Source organism: Cyclopterus lumpus, chromosome 13 (assembly GCF_009769545.1).
Source record: "Cyclopterus lumpus isolate fCycLum1 chromosome 13, fCycLum1.pri, whole genome shotgun sequence".
NCBI classification, from domain to species: domain Eukaryota; kingdom Metazoa; phylum Chordata; class Actinopteri; order Perciformes; family Cyclopteridae; genus Cyclopterus; species Cyclopterus lumpus.
The window spans coordinates 5,018,709-5,038,218 of record NC_046978.1 but is presented as its reverse complement, the minus strand read 5'-3'; the positions used below and the strand labels follow the sequence as shown (position 1 = coordinate 5,038,218).

Genomic DNA, 19,510 nt, shown 5'->3' with positions numbered 1-19,510 from the left:
TTTTGCCATGAAAGTATGACATCTCAGTAAAAAAATGTGCTATTACTAAATGCAGCTAAAAATACAAGAATACTCCTTGCCTTTGTAACACTGTTGCACTCAAAGCCTCTCCCACCCGCAGAGTGGAAGAGTGGGCTTTAGCACCAGACTCAGTTTGTGTTAGTCTTACTGTGACACGAGTTGACTGTTGTATGAATGCTCCTTTAACTGTTACCATCACCATAAAACAACTTAATGAGACATGAATCAGAACTTTTTACTTCTTGCGCCATTGTAAAAGTGTACACTTTGTGTGAGAGGCTACCTTTGAATGTAGGGCAAGGAACTACTATTTGCATAATACTGCAGCAAAAACAGGCGACCGGAAATAAAATAGAGTGTAAAGGAGAAGAGTAATTTCCCAAAAATGAGACATTTCCTGTGCCGGGAGCACACTTTCCTGGGAATACCAGCATATTGACTTGTTTACAAATATATCACTTAAGCTACATTCAAAAAGGAATTGGGCAAATCTAAAGCAACACTAAATGCAATAATAAAAAATATGCATAAACGACAGGTTTAACTAAAAGCCTGTAGCTTTAGTCTATTAGTTGGCAAACCAACATTAAAAATAAGCAGTATTGTCCTATGTTTTGCTGAGACTTGACTGGATCCTGGAGTGCCGGTAGACAGCACAGTTCAAACAGGTGACTCTTTTTACGTGTGTCGATCTGGTGGTGCAGAGACTCAGGTGGAAGAGGAGGAGGCGGCGTATGCTTATGGTGAATAATGCACCAAACTTGACAGAGAAAATGGAATCATCAATGAAGATATGCCGTCTCTCAGCAGCACTGCTTTGCCCACTTTTTAGAGAGTGTATCATAATTCATATTTTCCTTATAAATTATTTATAATTGTATCCACACCATCCACTACTAATCAGATTGGTAATTTTTTATGATCCAACACAACCGATCCTGTAAATATAATTTCCATATTGATATAGTAATAACTATATCTTGCATGTATATCTTTGCTTTTTTGGTGTATGCGTAGAGCATAATAATTTGTTTTTGTTTATTATATTTCTCGAGAAGTAGTATGGATGTGTATTCCGTGGAATTCTGTTTCCCAGGATTAAAACCTGTTGCACAAGTTGTAGCATTTCCTAGTGTGCGTGCGTGCGTGCGATGGTCTGGGGAAGTCTGATAGTGAAGAGTTTGTGATGGACTTTGAGCTCTGCTTATTTTATTTTATTGTTTTACACAAATGTACACCTGGGCAGATTATGCAAAAAGCAGCACAACCGGATAGCTAGTTCTGGAAAGTCACAAAGAAATTGGGCAAAACAGACACCGCCGCTTGTCCAAAAAGATATGTCCACTGCTTTCAGACTTTTTGAAAAACATCTAAAAGAAACAAGTAAGGGGTGGGAACCTCTAACTATTTTCTTAATACATTCTTTGAGAGCACTTCAAAAAGGAGCGCAAAAGAGCGGGCACCTCACCTACCAAAAAGATGTTTGTCAATTTAATGTCAAGAATGTCACAGTGTGTCACTGATTTGTTGTAGTCCCATTTAGCTGTGTGTGAAACTGTTCAGGAAACTACAATGCATCTGCAATTGTTGAGAATGGATTTGAGTAAAGTCTGACCTAATTTCTATTTGTCACAGTCTGTTTATCCTCCTCAGCCTTGCCACTCACTCTTATTCTTTGTTGAGAAACCAAGTGCAAACACACAGTCTTCAAGTGATGCTCATTCTTCCAACAACAAGGAGGAAACAAGCAAAGACAAGTGTTTACATGTCTGTAGAGGAAAACACAAAGAAGATTTAATTGAAAATGTACAACTTGAATTTCTTCCGTTTACATTAGTCTGCACAGTCTGGTTTCACTAGTTAAAAACGATACAGCATGATCTGAATGTGGACAGCTTAAGAAAACCATTGGCAGTGCCTGGGAATGAGGTGAAGACTGTACCCGCCTCAGTCAAGCTACTGCAGATAAACACCTGACCTGCTGTCTGCACACATCTGAAGCTGCGTAGACAGCATCACAGAATAACTGAGAGAGAAAACGGAGGTCGAAAAAAAAAAAAAAGATAGTCAGCCTGTTGACTGACCTAGTTCATTCTTCAACAAATTGTTATGTAGCAGCTAATACTACTCTACAACAACTGACAACCAATCCGGTGGAAGGATTAGCACACTGAGAGGAGGGAGAGCTAAATACTGAAACGATAGAAAGTGTGAGGTCTCTGGAAAGTGACCTTGAATTGATCATTTAGACAACATTCATCAGGTTAAATGTCTGTAATGAAAGGCTGTGACAGAGAAACCAGTGTTGACAGGCTACATGCTTTAAGAGGAAATTATTCCCAGCAAGCAGTTAAAAAAAGTTGCTCCAATATAGAAGATTGGACGCAGAGCCCTCAGCAACAAATGGAGGCCAGGTGTCCAATAATCCACTGCGTTTCAACTCAAGGCCATCGGGTGTGATTTGTCATCCTGTTGATGGAGAGCATTTTAGTCTGAGGGTTTCAAAAAGGTTTTATAAGCATGGATGGGGGAAAATTCAAGTACATTCATACTCAACATAATCCATTTATGTCTGTTTTGGCTTTTGGTACACACTGTGTTCTTCGCACCCAAAAATGTGTGCTTTTTTAACTTAGCCACCACCGTGGATGAATCTGTAAACAGACTGAATTTTAGGAAAACATTGAAAATCACTCTGCTGTCAGTACACCTAGCTACAACTAATGCAGACTGGTACAACACTTGCTATAAATAATACCTTCATGAAGGTAATAATGTTTAATATAATTGTTTTAGAGAGGTGTTGATTTGAGTTTATGATTATCTTGCAAGATGAAGTTTACGGTGCTGTGGAAATGTATTGCAGTAGAGGGGTGAAAGAATCATTTATTTCAATGATGGTAGGCTAAATAAAAAAACAAAAATGTTTAGTTTTGCCATTGTTCTGTTGGATAAATGTAATTTTGTAATTTCGCTGGCATAGCATGTATGTAGTTTAAAGAAAAAAAACATCACAAAATCACTTCAATTTTGCACTGACTGGGATTTCACAAGACCAATGTATACAGAGCATGTGGGCAAACCTCCAGAGATAGACGCAAGGATGTTGTGGGCGGAACACCAAATTGCCCACTCCTACTTAACATGCAAGTGCCAGTGTTCAAAATAGCCCCCATCTGCCGGTCTCCAGTCCCATTGCCTGCAATTTCACACCGCTGTGGATGGTGACAACAGTGTCATTCGCACATGACGGTTGGCTGCCTGGCTGGTCAGAGGTGGGGCAGGAAGGCAGGGATTGTGCCAGTGTGCCTCAACCAGGCAGGATGACAAGACAGCATCAATGAGTAAACAGACAGAGAAAACATTTAGCATTTTAGAAGGGAGCTGCCTTCTGCTCAAAACCAAATCAACCAAAAGGTTTAAACTATAGATCATGCTGCAAAGAACAAATACAATAAATACAAAAAACATCAATGCTCTGAGACAACATTGTGTTTTTAAGATATATTTGCACAATACTGCAGACACCGTAACTTCAGCTGAACAGTAAATCACAACATGTCTAGGTTAACGTCATGCCTTTAACAAAGTATGACACAACTGTGCATCAACAGCAGCCGCTTTCTTGTTATGATGAACTAGATTGATTGAAAAAAAACAAAAAAACATTCTAAATCCATTTTAAACCATCTCCCACATGAAACCGGGCCTTGGCCGAGAAAGCTGCCAGTCCAGATGGAAAGTGACATGAGCAAACCACAGTTGTATGCTCCATTATTAAACAAGGCCTTTTGAGCAATGTGTATGTACTATTTTTCACTTCCTGCCTCCCCAGAAGTCATAAGATAAATTCTTGGGAATATATTATATTTGATATAATATTTGAACAGGATGAGAATTCATCACTTGTTTTACAGACACCGGCAACTGTGAAGGGAAAAACAAGGGAAAGTATTTTTTTTTTAGGATAAGATTTTTTAGGATAAGTCACAAACTCACCGGTTATGGCTGATCAGCTTATAATGAACTGGTAACATCCAGTGGCTGATGTTCCCACACGGTATTCATCCATTTCTAAAAAACTAAACCAGTCTCACTAATACTGTAAACTTTGTTTCTTTACATGTTTTTATGGAAAACAGGGTTTTGATGACACCTATTTGACAGACTGAGTTATCAACTAATACTTAACAATGTGAATTTGGTTGATTTAACACTAAATTGTTCCCAATAGAATGCAAAGGTAAGTCTGAGGATTTACAACACTTAACCCTTATGGTGCATTTATCGAGGACTTCAGAAATGCAGGAATTCAGTTTATTATGCCCTTTACTCTCCATTGGCTTTGCCCGAGAAAATCCAGAACTGACTATTGCGAAATGAACTAACTTCTAGGTTTTCAAAGCCTTTGTCCATTCTGTACACTGAAAGCTTTGCTTATCACTATGTAACTTGGTTCACAGCCACAACACGGGTCACATAGCCTCTAATAACCTGGTGCCAAGTGGGCCTTTGGTCTGATGACATGAGACGGAGCTGCACGTAGGCCAAAGAGTTTGACTGCTTGCAGGATAAACAGTGATTAATGCGAAGGAATTGTCTGCACTACAAGTACGAGGCCTTAATAAAAATGTACAAAGGTGTATTACAGCAACATTATAGTGCTCTAACATGTGCCACCATTCTCCATGATTGCTGTCAAAAAATTAAAAATAAACACACCTGACATTTTAACCACACACACACACACACACACAAATAAATGACTTACTTGCACATGCTGCTAGTATGATCTAGTGCTTTTGTAATAGCATGCTTTGCTGACATAATCCTTTAAAAAACTGCACATAGACTGATTGATCTGCCAGTACAAAGACGAAAATAGGAGAAGTGAAGGGAGCAGAGGAAGGAATGCAGCATTTTGGGAAGTTCAGAAATCTCAGGATATGATGTAGTGTTTGCCCAGGCCTGGAGGGAAGTAACCGTCCCCCAAGTCTCAACAGGGAGAGTAAAGAGAGAAAAAAAATAAAAGTTTGAGGAAAAGATATTATTGAACTCAGGACAAGAGGACATTGACATATCTTACCAGTCAAAATTAAACTGTGGAGTACAATATGTCGTTTGAGTTTAAATTCTAGACTCGCACATTGTATGCTAGATAATGCCACAAAACCGGACATCAATTCTGGATACATAAGTGCCAAGGAATAAATGGAAATAGGACACCCCATCTGGCTGCTATTGTTCCCCTGACACGGTTCCCTCTTGAACCTCATGTGTTTATTTTAAACAGCTATCATTTTGTGACAGCTATTAAACCAGATATGTGTTGTGTTGCAAACATTCAATACCCATCAAACACATTCTTCCCTCTGCTCTGAACAGTAACTCATAGTGTGCATGGATAGAGCTCCAGGCTCAAACTCACTTCACTGTTATGCTTCTAAACATAAACAGCCAGATGACAAAGGACAGGGACCCAGAGAACCTGACACTAGATCTACAGATACAGGGGCTGGATAGATCGTGGAGCTATTGTGGCACAGTGCTCCTAACTAAACTTCAAGGGCCTTGGAGTGGAGGTTCAGATATATTTGCCCAATGATGGCACAAGCAGGACAAAAAAAAAAGATAACACATTGCACAATACACACTTTCCAAGTATGTAGTAATCATCAGGCATCATCAGTTGCAAAAAATAATTATGTTTATCTAAATTATCTGAAGGAGGTGACTACCCATCTTCCCAATTTAAAAACTAGTGCAGTTAGCTTTTAAATGACACAGTAGCCCATTCAAACAGTCAGCAGACTGAGGGGTCAAAACAGTGACAGTATTTTCTCAATATACTGAACAATAGAAAATTCCCAGTAACGTGAACGTTGTTCTTCTACAGTTCATTTCGAAATCGTGTGATGAACAATAAAATAGTTGTTCCATAGTTGTAAAATCCTGCCATCATAAACTGCAGTTGTTTGGTGTCTGATGAGCTTTTAAAGCATCCATCTGCTACAGGAATATGACGTCCCTTAATTCCATGTAAATCCAAGATTTGCTGTCAATGAACACAACCAAAGATCCATTTGAATTGTTGAAAATTCAGTGGTGTGGAAGCAATCTAACACAATTCACTGAAAACAATGAAAAGAATGAAGACAAAGTACGCATGTATGAAAGGTTTCAAAACATAAAAATAAACAAAATGTCTTCAATCTGATCTCAATATAACCACCCTTAGATGGATCTAGACACACACACACACACACACACACACACACACCAACACTACCTACAGAACACACTGCATCATGTGATTAACTTTACCGGCTTCAACTGTCCGTCTGCCTCTATATCAACTGCACAATCAGTTCGACCTTTGAAACTTCAATAAACTACATGATAAATGTGCTGTGATAAATAATCTGAGCCACAGATTCCTGTTATCTCGATATTTGACTGTTTGTTTAATAATATCCCAGAAATCTTGTTTAACCAAGTTGTACTGTGCCCCCCGTGGAGTTTGGAAGATGATATGTAATGTCCAATTTACCATCAGACTAGCTACCTGGCATGTGCAATGTAAATTGATATAGAAACATTTGTAAAGGCAACAGCATTATGCGATAAGCAATGAGGTTCATGGATACAAGGTACATTATTTTAAGTTGGATGAATATAAATTAGAGTACCATGCAGTGAGCACAAATGGGGGGGAAACCGTAAGTGTCCGAGTAGCCATCTGACCAATTGCAGGGGTGTTTATAAAAAAAAAAAATCATATTCAGCTAAACATGAAGCAGTTTTGCTTCTTTCTACTTCCCAATCTGGATATCTCGCATCACTGACCCTTGCTTTGGCCTGGCCTACATTTTTGGCTTTATACACCACAAACAAACAAAAAAACAGTACCGTCACTGATGTACACTCAAAACCACACAGGTCACAAACACACTGGAAGTATATAGCCTAGTTCAAATAAACAGATTTGGCATCCTCTCAGATTGGAATCAACTGTGTAACTATGTTGACTGCGTCACAGTACTGTGAGCGAACACAAAGTCGTCACACTAAGACTGTGAGTTCATGAGATGATGCCCAACTACACACATGAAACGAGACCGTACACTAAAGCAGTTTAAGACTGAAAAAACAAAGAACAATATAATTGAAAAAACAAGGCTATCATCTATTTTATTTGTACTGTTGTAGAGCTAAATTTAAAAAAAGTTAAAAACTTAAGCATATATTGTAAATATAAGCTTATGATTACATGGGCGATGGTGAAAAAGAAACTTTTAATTTTTCGAACCATTTTTAAGACTGTGTTCCTTATGTCAACACAAGAAGTTCATGCCATATCCTGCATACGCTTCCTTTTGACATGTTCTTACTGAACAAACAGGATCCAAGAAAATGGCACACCTCAAGGAGTGGTAGGATAAAGCAGAGGACTGCTGTATGCCATACTGTGTGAGTGGATCCCTACATTTACAATTTACACACACACACACACACACACACACACACACACACACACACACACACACACACACACACACACACACACACACACACACACACACACACACACACACACACACACACACACACACACACACACACACACACACACACACACACACACACACACACACACACACACACACACACACACACACACACACACACACACACACACACACACACACACACACACACACACACACACACACACACACACACACACATATATATATATGTTGGCTGCTGCAGAAATAAACCTAGACTAAGCTATAATGTTATTTATGCAACTATTTAAAGTAAGAAAACAACTTTGAAAAAAAGGTTTGAGGGCAAAGGTGTAGCACTAATTGCACTGTAGTGTTATGCAACAGATGACGAGTTAACACAAAACATTGCAAAAAAAACCTGCACATCGACACACCTCTCTTGCATGAGTGTCGACATACATCCACCAATCACATTTTTAGTGACCACACATAGAATATGGACCATAACAGGTCACATTACATTGTAAACCCAATCTGAAGTAGATCATAGATCTTGAGAAAGATGCTGTTTCAAGACAAACCATGTTCAACCGACATGTTCATACAGGCACAATAGAAGCGTTTAAAAAAAAAAATGTATTCACACATACAGGCGTGCAGAAACAAAAACACAATATTACCATGTCTCCAGGGATCCTTGGGCTCCACTGCTCCAGAGATAATATCCTCATCTGAGGGAAACGTCACCCGTTTGCCACTTGGTTTGAGTTTATCGTCCCCGTGCTCCACAGAAGGGTACAGTCCAGCTTGGTCTGTGGCAGCGGCTTCTGTGCTGCTTGTCTGGATGGCATCTGACAAGCTCTCTCCCGCGCTGCCAGCTGGGACATCCTGAGCTGTAGACTCTGAGTCTAAAGTATTGTTGTCTGTGAATGATCTGTCATTTGTTGATTCAGCCTCCAACACTCCACTCTCATCGAGACTCAGATCTACACCTATGTCCATGTCCCCACCATCATCCCCTTCTTCCACAACAAATGTTGCAGTGTCCTTATCTTCCTTCATTTTCTCCACCCCAATATCATCCTTGTGCTGCTCATCATTAGAAAAGATCAAGTCAGTAGGATTCACTACCGCAGGGTTGTCTTGAGCAGTGCTCTTTCTATTTCCATTGACCTCATCAATTTCCAGAGTGTCTTGTGCCTGGTGGTTGTCCTCCTCAGCTGCTTGAAGGTTGTCAGTGAGCTGAGGCATCAGGTACGTTTCTGAGGCCTCTGTGGGAACAATGTTTTGTTTTTCTGTATTACTGTCCGTCATCAGTTCAGAGATCCGGGAGGTGATTCCTTCGGTGTTGTTAGTAGTGTTGTGGTCATCGGCCACATTGCTTTTCGTCTTGACATTGCACAAATCTAGACACTGTTCTTCGATATTCATGTTTTCATTTCCAGTGAAACTCAGATTGTAACTGTGCCAGACAGCCTCGATATTAGGTTAAACAGTAACTAGGAACCAACCGACATGGATAAGGCTGTCTCTGGCCTTTGTCTCACAACCTTATACGTAAATGTGAACCTATACTGATCCGTTATTGGCCAAATTATATTTAAGCGCAATCAGAACTACAGCTTGTTGTACTAGGGGTGAATTACTTAATAGTTTTCACAAACCCCAAATCACAGGTGACATCGGTGCATCCTTAAAAAAAACAGCTAATTAAAGTGCAATTTCACACAAAATGTCAATACAAGAAATATGTGACGCCTATGTGAAATGGATACTGTTCCAGTAATTATCTGTGTGTACTAAACCAGGAAACTTTGTTACACTATCATCCCCCAGACAGGCAACCACCACTTAATGCCTGCCAACAGTTTCCTGCAGCTCCAAGAGGGAACCAAAGAAATGCTCACAGCACATTGCCAACAACATACAAGACGACCAGGACCGTCAATTGATATTAACAAGTCCCTCCGGGTGCCTCCATAACGCTTATCAGATAGAGCTTACTGCCCGACACCAAACCAATTAATTTGCATGAATTTGAGCGAGCTAATGTTCGCTAGCTTGCCAAAGTTGTTCCCCAACAATGACGTCCAGGCCCGTGAACGGTCGCGTGCCAGCTTCTTTACGTGAGCCCGTCTGTTTCTCGTCGACAAAGTCCATTCTTCTCGTGTCAATAAAAAATATGTTCCCGTCTGTAAGTCTCACCCTCCGTCGTGTTGCTCGGCTCGCATCACAACCGTCGACGAGCGGCAGCCAGGAAAAAAACAGGCGTCATACTCCGCGCAATGAGCATGTTTTCAATGGCTAACGTTTGCGCTCGGGATCCGCGGCGAAGCGACGGCTGCCGGTACAAATGCTGCTGATTATTACGAGGGTATGAAGATTTTCCGACCGCACAGGTTTCGTCGGTGTTTCTCTGTCCGGGAGAAGTACGCTGAACCTGTTTTGTCTAGCGTTACCATTCGCTAGCTTGTTGAAGTCCGAGAACTGTTTGTTGTTCACACGTCTTACGTCAGGACGTCGTTACCCACGGGGGCACGTTCAACAGACGCAGTGTTAAGGACCGTTGCTAAAAAAAAAGACATTTTACAGTTTTAGATGAATCGTTAGTTTACAGAAGAGTTAAGATAATAAAAACATTGAATTATTTGGCAAATTGATTGGTTGCCTGTTTGAGTTCATATAAAGGATACCATGAATAAAGTTTTTAAAAAAAAGTAAATAAATAATTTTAGTGCAACCTTTTTGTAGCATTTCATTGTCATTTTTCCCAAACTTCTGCCAGGTTTTTCACATTTTATATAATCTTCGAGAGTTCTGCAGAGATCTATGGCTCCAAATGTTCTACGGCTATCGATTTGATAATTTCAGTGAAATTTAGGAGAACCGTTTAGGAGATAAGTTTATTATTATTATTTATTCCAGATTTTATTTTTTAAAGTAGTGAGAGCCATAATCTTATTGCCTTGACACACTCAGGTCAACGATTACAAATGTTTTGGGCCTCTGCCGTTCTTTTAAAATTGAAACCGAACAGCTTAAGTTGCCAGTAATTATTTTAGGCCCACATTTAAAATGTCAGTACAAATCCAAGCCAAAAAGTAAACTTGCTGCAATGTCAACTTAAATTTCCTTGTGAGCGGTTCATCGTTAACATCAGGTTCACAGGGAGAATTATTTCATGTCACCAAAGTCCTCAAAAACCATGACCTTCCCTCAGCTACTAAGTAGGAAACAAAATACTTAAGCTTTCAGTGAAATTTCCTTATTAAACACATTGATAAACAATTACCCCCCATCGCCCCAAAAAAATACTTCCGCTTCCAGTGCCCTGCGCAACAGGTGTCAAGAAATAAGAAAAGCAAACTTTAAAAACCATAACACTTTAATAGATAAAATTGGCAAAACTTGAACATTCACAATCAAAACTCTTGGGACTGAACATCTTTCGCTGAACTGTCATCCTTGGGCAAGTGGGTCTTCTTAGGGAGAAGGCTTGCCTGGATATTTGGGATGACACCACCATCAGAGATTGTGACCCCTGCCAGCAGTTTGTTGAGCTCCTCGTCATTTTTCACCGCCAACAAGATATGGCGAGGAGAGATGCGACGCTTCTTGTTGTCACGACAGGCATTTCCTGCTAGCTCCAGGATTTCTGCACAGAGATACTCCAGGACAGCGCCGAAGTATACTGCTGCACCTTTGCCAATGCGTTCCGCATAGTGGCCTTTCTTCAGAAGCCTGTGGATACGGCCCACTGGGAAAGTGATCCCTGCTCTGTTAGACTGGGAGAGTTGCGTTTTTGCATCAGGTGCAGCCTTCTTCCCACGTCCAGACATCTTTATTCTGAGTTAAGGAGAAATTTCACTTAAATACATTTATCAACAACTAAAGAGCATTATTAAAACAGCTGCTGCATTTTGAATTACATCTTAAATAAGTTGGGGTCATGTTTAAACATTAGAGCTAACAGTCTGATAATGCACAACACATTATAAACTAATTCCTCTTGCAGTAGAACTACATACAACTTTGACAAACACTCACCAGTATTCTGCACTTCCTTCACGTTAAGACTGCAGCTACATACTGAAACAAAGAATGCTGCTTATATATAAGTCTGGCAGTAATTGGTTGATTGCTCACACCTGGCTCCTCTGCTACATGAGACTGGGCGTTGAAAGACCCACAGACTTATTTGCAAAGGGAATAATGTAGTCCTGAAGGCTATGAAAGGAGAGAGAAAGTAATTTCCAAATATCAAACATTTGTGTGAAACGGATCACATTCCCTGCATGAAAAAAAAAGTAAAATTAAAGTGGCAGCAGGATTATCTGAAAGTACTGATAAGAATTTTAAAGAAAGAAAGAAATAAAGAAATATATATGTGCATAGTGTTTACATTATTGGAGAAACGCCCATTTAAGAGAGGGAAAGTGGAGAGAGAAGTGTCAATTGCAGTGAATACGATTTTGCAACTTCCCAACCAATTTCAGAATAAAGCTTCAAAATTGCTGCGGCTTATTTGAATTTGATCCTACTTTATACTTTCCCTCTACAACCTTTCAGAGGCAAACATATATATATATATATATATATATATATATATATATATATATATATATATATATACTAATCAAATATTATATTTAACATGACACAGGCATTCTGCTGCATATTTAGCAATTTTCCTTTTGATACGAAAACAGCCTTTAGATTTTTTTGATATGTCTGTAACCAGAGCCATTCACTCTGTATTCTTGGTTTGCGAAAGTCAGCATTACAATTACAATTATTAATCTAAAATGGATCTTTCAGTAATAAAAAGAAAATCGTTGCACTTTTCTGGTGCAAAGTGTTTTGCATGCAGTGTGGGACAATGCCAATTTGAAGCAAGTATATTTTCTACCTGTGTAGACAAGTATTTCATGTTTAATTGTATAATTGTAAGTCCCATCCATCCATTATCACCCGCTTATCCGGGGTCGGGTCGCGGTGGCAGCAGGTTCAGCAGGCCGACCCAGGCCTCCCTCTCACCCGCAGCACTTTCCAGCTCATTCTGGGGGATCCCGAGGCGTTCCAAGGCCAGCCGGGAGATATAATCCCTCCAGCGTGTCCTCGGTCTTCCCCGGGGCCTCCTACCAGTTGGACGTGCCCGGAAAACCTCTAATGGGAGGCGTCCAGGAGGCATCCTGACTAGATGCCCGAACCACCTCAGCTGACTCCTTTTCGACACGAAGGAGCAGCGACTCAACTCTGAGCTCCCCCCTGATGTCCGAGCTCCTTACCCTATCTCTAAGGCTGAGCCCGGCCACCCTACGGAGGAAGCTCATTTCGGCCGCTTGTATCCGAGATCTCGTTCTTTCGGTCACGACCCAGAGTTCGTGACCATAGGTGAGGGTTGGAACGTAGACCGACCAGTAAATGGAGAGCTTTGCCTTCCGGCTCAGCTCCCTCTTCACCAAGACGGACCGGTACAGCGCCTGTTTTACTGCTGCAGCCGCACCGATCCGCCTGTCGATCTCCCGCTCCACCTTACCCTCACTCGTGAACAAGACCCCGAGATACTTGAACTCCTTCGCTTGCGGTAGGCAGTTTGTCCCCACCTGGAGGGAGCAATCCGCCGGTTTCCGGTAGAGCACCATGGCCTCAGATTTGGAGGTGCTAACTCTCATCCCTGCCGCTTCGCACTCGGCTGCAAAACGCCCATAATTGTAAGTATAATTGTTAATTCTTTCTTGTACTCCTTTCAGAAACACATGTATATATTATGCCAATATTATTTTAAACATGAAACAGACAACGTTGCATGTCATCTATTCCGCCCATTTTAATGAATTTCATTCATCTCATAATGTGCTGAAAAACATCAACAGCAGAGGGCAGCACAGACCTCAGATTTGACCTGTAGCTTGTTGCTGGTTGTCTACTTAAATTACATATTCCTAATAAAGGAGCATTCATAAAACCCCATTTAATGGTGTCGTGATCTTTTGCTTTATGATTAGGTGCTTGACTGTCTTTCTCCTTGAGTGCCTGATGTGCCTACTAATTAACTGCTTGGGGGGTGATGATGACTCATCTCCTCTGTATTATCAAGTGTTTCATCACAATCAGATAAGAGATACACAGGGATTTATTTATGTCTAAAGGTCGATCTTAAAGGCAACTCGTGATTAGTAATCCAAACTTGGTAGCCCGTGTTTTCATCCCATTGTTTTTGGGTGTCATTTTGGGTGTTATATCGTTAATTCCTGACTTTGGAATTAGTAGTTTGACAAAACAATCCTTAATCAAGGTCCACTTATTGGTATTTTCAACCGTATTACGTAGTCTCCTAGTTTGCTGTGAGCTCAGTATGTTATGATCCACACAATTTAATATCGTCTTTTTCCAAAAGTAAACTCTCATTTCAATACATTCATCCCTAAGGCAACTAAGCAATCGCCACCTGCTAAAGAAGACCATGCATGACGGTTGACACAAAAAGCTATAGCAATATGACATGTCAGTAACTGAAAAAACTATTTTATTTATAAGAGGTGGTTGATAAAGTTAGTACACAGTTTGTGATGTGAGAACATACACTGATTTTTTAAATGAGTGATATTTCATAAAAAAATTTATTGAACTCTGCGCCTAAGAAGGATTTATTAAATTGCTAGTGACACACATTAACTGAGCAGAATAGGCAAAATACCTCCCATTTTTTGAGCTGAAAGTAAATATTCTAACCTCACACTTAAAGGCCTCTGTCACATGTTTTCTCACTTTCTTTTTGCTTCAATGACGGGAGCTCTGTCAATGTCAATATCCTCATTGCCAAATTTTAAGGCAACCAACTTCGTCCTTTGTACCTTTTGCTTCTCCCCCACGTACCGACAGTGAGATATGGAGGAGAGACACAGAGAGACATTTTGACTGTTCAGATTCACTTTAAAACATGGCGAAGAGCCAATTGCAGAGCAGTGAGAAGACAAATTAAGAGGGGACCTTCCCAGCAGGTTGTCCTTGGACAGATTAGATGTGATTCTGCGCAACCTCTCAACAGCCTCCCGACACAAGGAGGACAGGACGGGACTCACAAGCTGTCACAGAACAGTTCTCATGATGCAATTCTCTGAAGCCTGACTTTCAAGTATGAAAAGTATAAAGCCAGTGCACACATTGAGTTGCTTCCTAACACAATTTATTTTCATTCAGACTAGATCAGTGCATAAGTCGTAGTTTTTCATCACGTGAGTCGTCGTCATTGAAGCAAGCCAGTCCTTTTTTGTGCCATTCTCCTGAGAGTCTTCGTCTGGATAAAGGCTGAAGGCCGTCTGTATTTATTAGCAACAGTAGCTACTAACACTGAAATTTGCTGTCTGCTGCCGAGTAGGAAGAGGAGATGAAAAGGAAAGTGGAGGAAGTCCCGTAATGATCCAAACATATGATTAAACTCAGCTATTGAAGGCAAAACCAGACACCAAAGCCCTTAACAAGATTTCTTTTAATGTCTGCTAACCCACAATAAGTTCAATAAGACAGTTTATCTCTGATGAGCAATTTTTCACAAAATTGACTGCTGAATTTACAGGTAGGTCTTTTTCTCTGTTTTTCCACGAGACAGGTGTTCAGGTAAACAGTGAAAGCAGCCTCACGATCTCTTAGGCGGACACACAGAGGACTTTTTTTACTCTTTTCCCTGAGCAGTAATAAATCTGAAGATGTGGCTTTTAGAATGATTGCTGTTACTTTGACTTGTCAGCGGCAGACTACAGGAGTTCGTGCCCAATCTTAGGAAAGCAATTGATCTTCTACAAGAAACAAAGTCAAGGGTCAATGACTTCTAGCGTAGGTGCAGACACACTTGTATGATTATAGACATCCTTTCACGTGAAAAGAATGGTGTTCATATTTGAATTACTGACTCATTTTCAAAGGGCATTAACCCCACTGAAAATAACAGAATTTCTAAGAAGTATTTTTTGCAGCTGTTCACCTCTTTCCACGGATAATAGCATATTCATAATAAAACACTTTTTCCACATTCATAAATTCCTAGATGACAGCTGCATTAGCATTATCATAATGCCACATTGACAGCAGAAAAAAGGTGTCAAATACGCCTAGCCCCTCTTGTAATCTGAAGTCAATAAAGACAAAATGAATGTGAGGTGTTCAGACAGTAATTGGAGTCTGAGTCATTCTCTGAGTGCATCTCCTTTAATTATGAAACCTGATGGATACCCACAGTGTAGTCGGGTGTCCTTAGGTGCTTAAAGTCTGTCGCCTCCTGAAAAAAATGCCTGCGAGGCTGGGATTGTTTTTCCATGACTTCTTTTGCAACATCCTGGACTCATGCAGTCCCATTAAATAAAGGAACACTCTGAGAGACTATGCCTCCAAAGTTATTTTGTGAGTGAAATCTTTCACATTGCGTTTTATGTGTACATTTGAATTCATATAAACATTGATAGTATTGCTCCGAAGCAGCTTTTAAAGGAATAGTTTGACCTATTGGGAATTCTTTTGTTGTTTTCTTGCCGAGAGGGATGTGAGAAGATTGATGCCACTCTAATGTTTGTCCATTCAATGTACGACCAGCGGCTGGTTAGCTTAACTCAGCATAAAGACTTGAAACTGAGGGAAACAGCGTGGCTCTGCTGGTAGGTGGATTTTGGTAGGAAGACACCAGACCTCTTTTGGGGATATGTCAGTGTATGCTACAATGTCAATGTAACTTTATACAAGTGAAATCTTCAGTTAAAGGCACACAAGCTTTTGAAGGGGCTCTTAAGTTGACTAATGACCTTGCTGGTTTTTGCTACCCCAAGCCACACACTTGGTTTAAGTATTACTGTACACTCGGCCACACTGTGTATACATCAGATTAAAGCATAAAGGTGGGGAACTGTCTGCTTAGGGCACGCTGCATAAACACGTATCATCATCGTCATCATTATTGATTGAAGAGGGTCATGACTGATCTGTTAAAAGACCTGCTCTTGTTGCCCTTCATGGGTCTTTATTTGATAAAGGGGGCATGTGGCACCTTCACTGCTGATCCGTTGCCTAATCCTGATATGAAGCCTACATCAGGATGAGCAGATAAACCTTTCTGGTGGGCAGGGGAAGTGTACGCATGGGTCACTTCCCATTGCTGAGAGCTCAAAAAGAGTGTAGAGAGCGTCAGTGTCCACGATGAACGGTTTAGTTTGCAGCGCTCCAATGAAGAGTAAATATACAGACATCTCTTAAAGGATAAGTTCACCTTTTGTAAAGTATGTCTTATGTCCATATGCATTTTAAAAATGTTTTTTGTTGTCGCTGTAATTGTTCCTCCTGTCCTCTCTGGCCATTAAGAGATTCCTCTCTGACGTGTCATCAATGAAACAGTCTGTGCAAAAACAACAACTAATGTGCAGCTGAAGCTAATACAAAGCTTAGATGATTCAAACAGGTGTATTTCACAGTTAGTCTTCTTTAGTGTGAATGGCTGAGCTAGATTGGAGGAATAGTAAGAAAAATAAATGGTACTAAAAAGCTTATATATTCAACTTTGTGTAGTCTCACTTAGAATGAACCCTCATATTAGCTTGGTCATCCTGTTATGATAAAGTAATAACATTACCGTATGTCTGTTTCCAAAAGTAGTCCCTCCTGTGCTTACTATTTCTGGAAATTGTGAATTTTTTATCCTTTCCGGCCCTCCTTCTCTCGTACCATCCTCCTCTCCTCTCCTCTCCCCTCCTCTCCTCCTTCCTCAGCTTTTGCATCATCCTACGCATCTTTTAACCTCCTCAGGTTCTAATCCAGCTGTGATGGCTTCCATATGTCCATACCACATGTCACCGGTTTCCCAATAAAAAAACATTTCCCTTTTTAAACATTATGAAAACAGAGGGTGGACCTTGGAAGATATAACATTGGAACTCCTGTGAGTGGGGATTGACCAGAAAGATGACAGGCACCGCAAATCACTGCCACATCATTTAAAGAAGGGGGAAGAAAGACGGACAAAGAGATTTTCCATCATCCACAGCCACCAACCATCCATCCCACCTGTGCAAAACTTCCATTCCTCCTTGCTTTTAATTCCTCCATCTGTTTTTCTCTATTTCCTTTGTGCCTCTCTTTCTTTTCAGTCATAACTTATTTTGGCTTCTGTCCACTGTATAACTCGTTAAAAAAAAAGGTAATTCTCTTCCTGTCCTTTCTCTCTCCTCCTTATACCCTTGGTACACACACACACACACACACACACACACACACACACACACACACACACACACAGGCGCTCGCACACATCATTTCTTTAAATATTCATTTCCGCCTGTCTGTGATGTGTTTTGGGGAGTTTCCTGTTCGCAGCCCTGCTGCTTCCCTGAGAACCGTCATGTAGGAAGTGGCAGTTCTGGTCACATTCCCACCTACCTCGCCGACCGAGTTGGAAAAGAGAGTAGGAGAGAGAGGGACCTCTGCCATGGAGGTTCCCGTCCATTTAATATTACGGGTTTCTGAATTCTGTTACAAAAAAAATGGTTGTTGCAAAAGCCTTTTCCCAGATAATATCAGCTTCTTTACTGCACATCCCTGTTCGCTAATAAACTCAGCATATTACTCTATTTCACAGCTGGAGGTTTCCTAGAATTTCTCTAATACTTTTGACAGAAACAATTCCTAGGTTGTCACTCAGTATATGCATGGCATGTTTTCCCCAACATAAACATGTGAACTTGAATCCGTACATTTTATTTCAGACTGGAAGACTGAAAAAAAATCTCAACTCTCAGGTGAAGATATCCAGAGTCTCTCTGGTGGTCTCAGTCAAAGGGAATTAAGCCAAAGAGGGGAACAGGGCGACATCATGAATGATTGTGCAGCTGATTCGGCTACTTCATTCAGTTTTCCCAAAAACTTTTACCAAGACTCTGCCACTAATTGTCTATTACTCGTTGTCTTCGTTGGTTGGATAAGAGTGTGTAATCAAAGGTCAGCACTACCTTGGGAGTGGTCTTAATAGCATTACCTCTGCTTTATATCTACTCTGATACACAGAGATCATGTAGCAGCTTTTTGTAATATCTCTGTCCTTTTTCATAACGGCCTGTTTGCTCATTTCTGCATGTTCCTGTTCTTGCTCATATTTAGCTGCTTTTTCCTGCTCCTCCATGATTTCATCCTTTCTTCCCATGTGGACCACACGACGCCTCAGGTCTGTCCCTCCCTGCCTGTCAATATGTACAAAAATAACCTGTTGCAGGATTCAGGCCCCTGTGCTGACAGCTCAAGGCTGGTGTGTGTTTGCGTGCATGTCTGTGTATATAGAGGCAAGAGCAGATGCTCTCGTAGCTTAAGTCTTGGTTTTCTCAATCTGACTATAACAAACCTGTGATTTATGTTATTGTGCTGTTGCTTTGGCCAAAATAAAACAGGAAGGGGACAGAGGGACGGAAGGAAGGGCCACTGGACAGAAGAAAGTGTTGAATGCTCAATTGTAGCTCGGCAGGACCCTGAGATGTTGACATTGTGTGACATTGTGTGGTTTAAAACATTATGTAAACCCAGGTTTAAACATCATTTTGCATGCGAAAATGTCACCACTAGTTGGCGCTGTTCAGGCATCTGGAGGTTAGGGTGAAGTAAGGAGAGAGGAGAAAAAGAGAAGCGAATGAAGAGAAGTGTTTTTGGCTTGTCTGGTTCGGTGTTGGGACTAAAGAAGAAAACCATGAACGTGTTGGACTGACTTATTCCTTATCATACACTCGCGTCGCATACAATAAAACAAAATAAAGAAAAAGATGGCCTCCCAAGAATTACCTCATGTCTTATTCATCTTGGTGGATATGATTACAAATAGTCTAACAAAACAGCCGGAGGTGCTCATCAGAGCTTATAGGACAGCAGTACAATACTTAGTGCAATCAACAGTAAAACAATTGCAGAAGCATGAAGGCACGAGTCGTTTCAAACATCGGATCCTCTTCAATTCA

At 40.7% G+C, this 19,510-nt stretch overlaps 2 protein-coding genes across 5 annotated transcripts in view; both read right to left on the bottom strand.

Moving 5' to 3' along the window:
* ppp1r37 (protein phosphatase 1, regulatory subunit 37) overlaps positions 1 to 10,075 on the bottom strand; it is a 37,170-nt gene extending 27,095 nt beyond the window's left edge. For all 4 annotated transcript variants that reach the window (XR_004610685.1, XM_034547921.1, XM_034547922.1 and 1 more), the window contains exon 1: positions 8,213 to 10,075. Coding sequence is in view for 3 of the 4 variants with exons in the window: in XM_034547921.1 (XP_034403812.1) it covers positions 8,213 to 8,963 (751 nt within the window). In the remaining variant the exon portion in view is untranslated. The remainder of the gene's footprint in view (positions 1 to 8,212) is intronic.
* Positions 10,076 to 10,933: 858 nt separating this feature from the next.
* LOC117741432 (histone H2A, orphon-like) lies at positions 10,934 to 11,609 on the bottom strand. The gene is made up of 2 exons (XM_034548468.1): positions 11,580 to 11,609; positions 10,934 to 11,378 (listed from the first exon to the last, which is right to left on the bottom strand). The coding sequence occupies exon 2, from the start codon at positions 11,369 to 11,371 to the stop codon at positions 10,955 to 10,957; it is 417 nt and encodes a 138-aa protein (XP_034404359.1). The 5' UTR covers positions 11,372 to 11,378; positions 11,580 to 11,609; the 3' UTR covers positions 10,934 to 10,954.
* Positions 11,610 to 19,510: the final 7,901 nt, after the last annotated feature.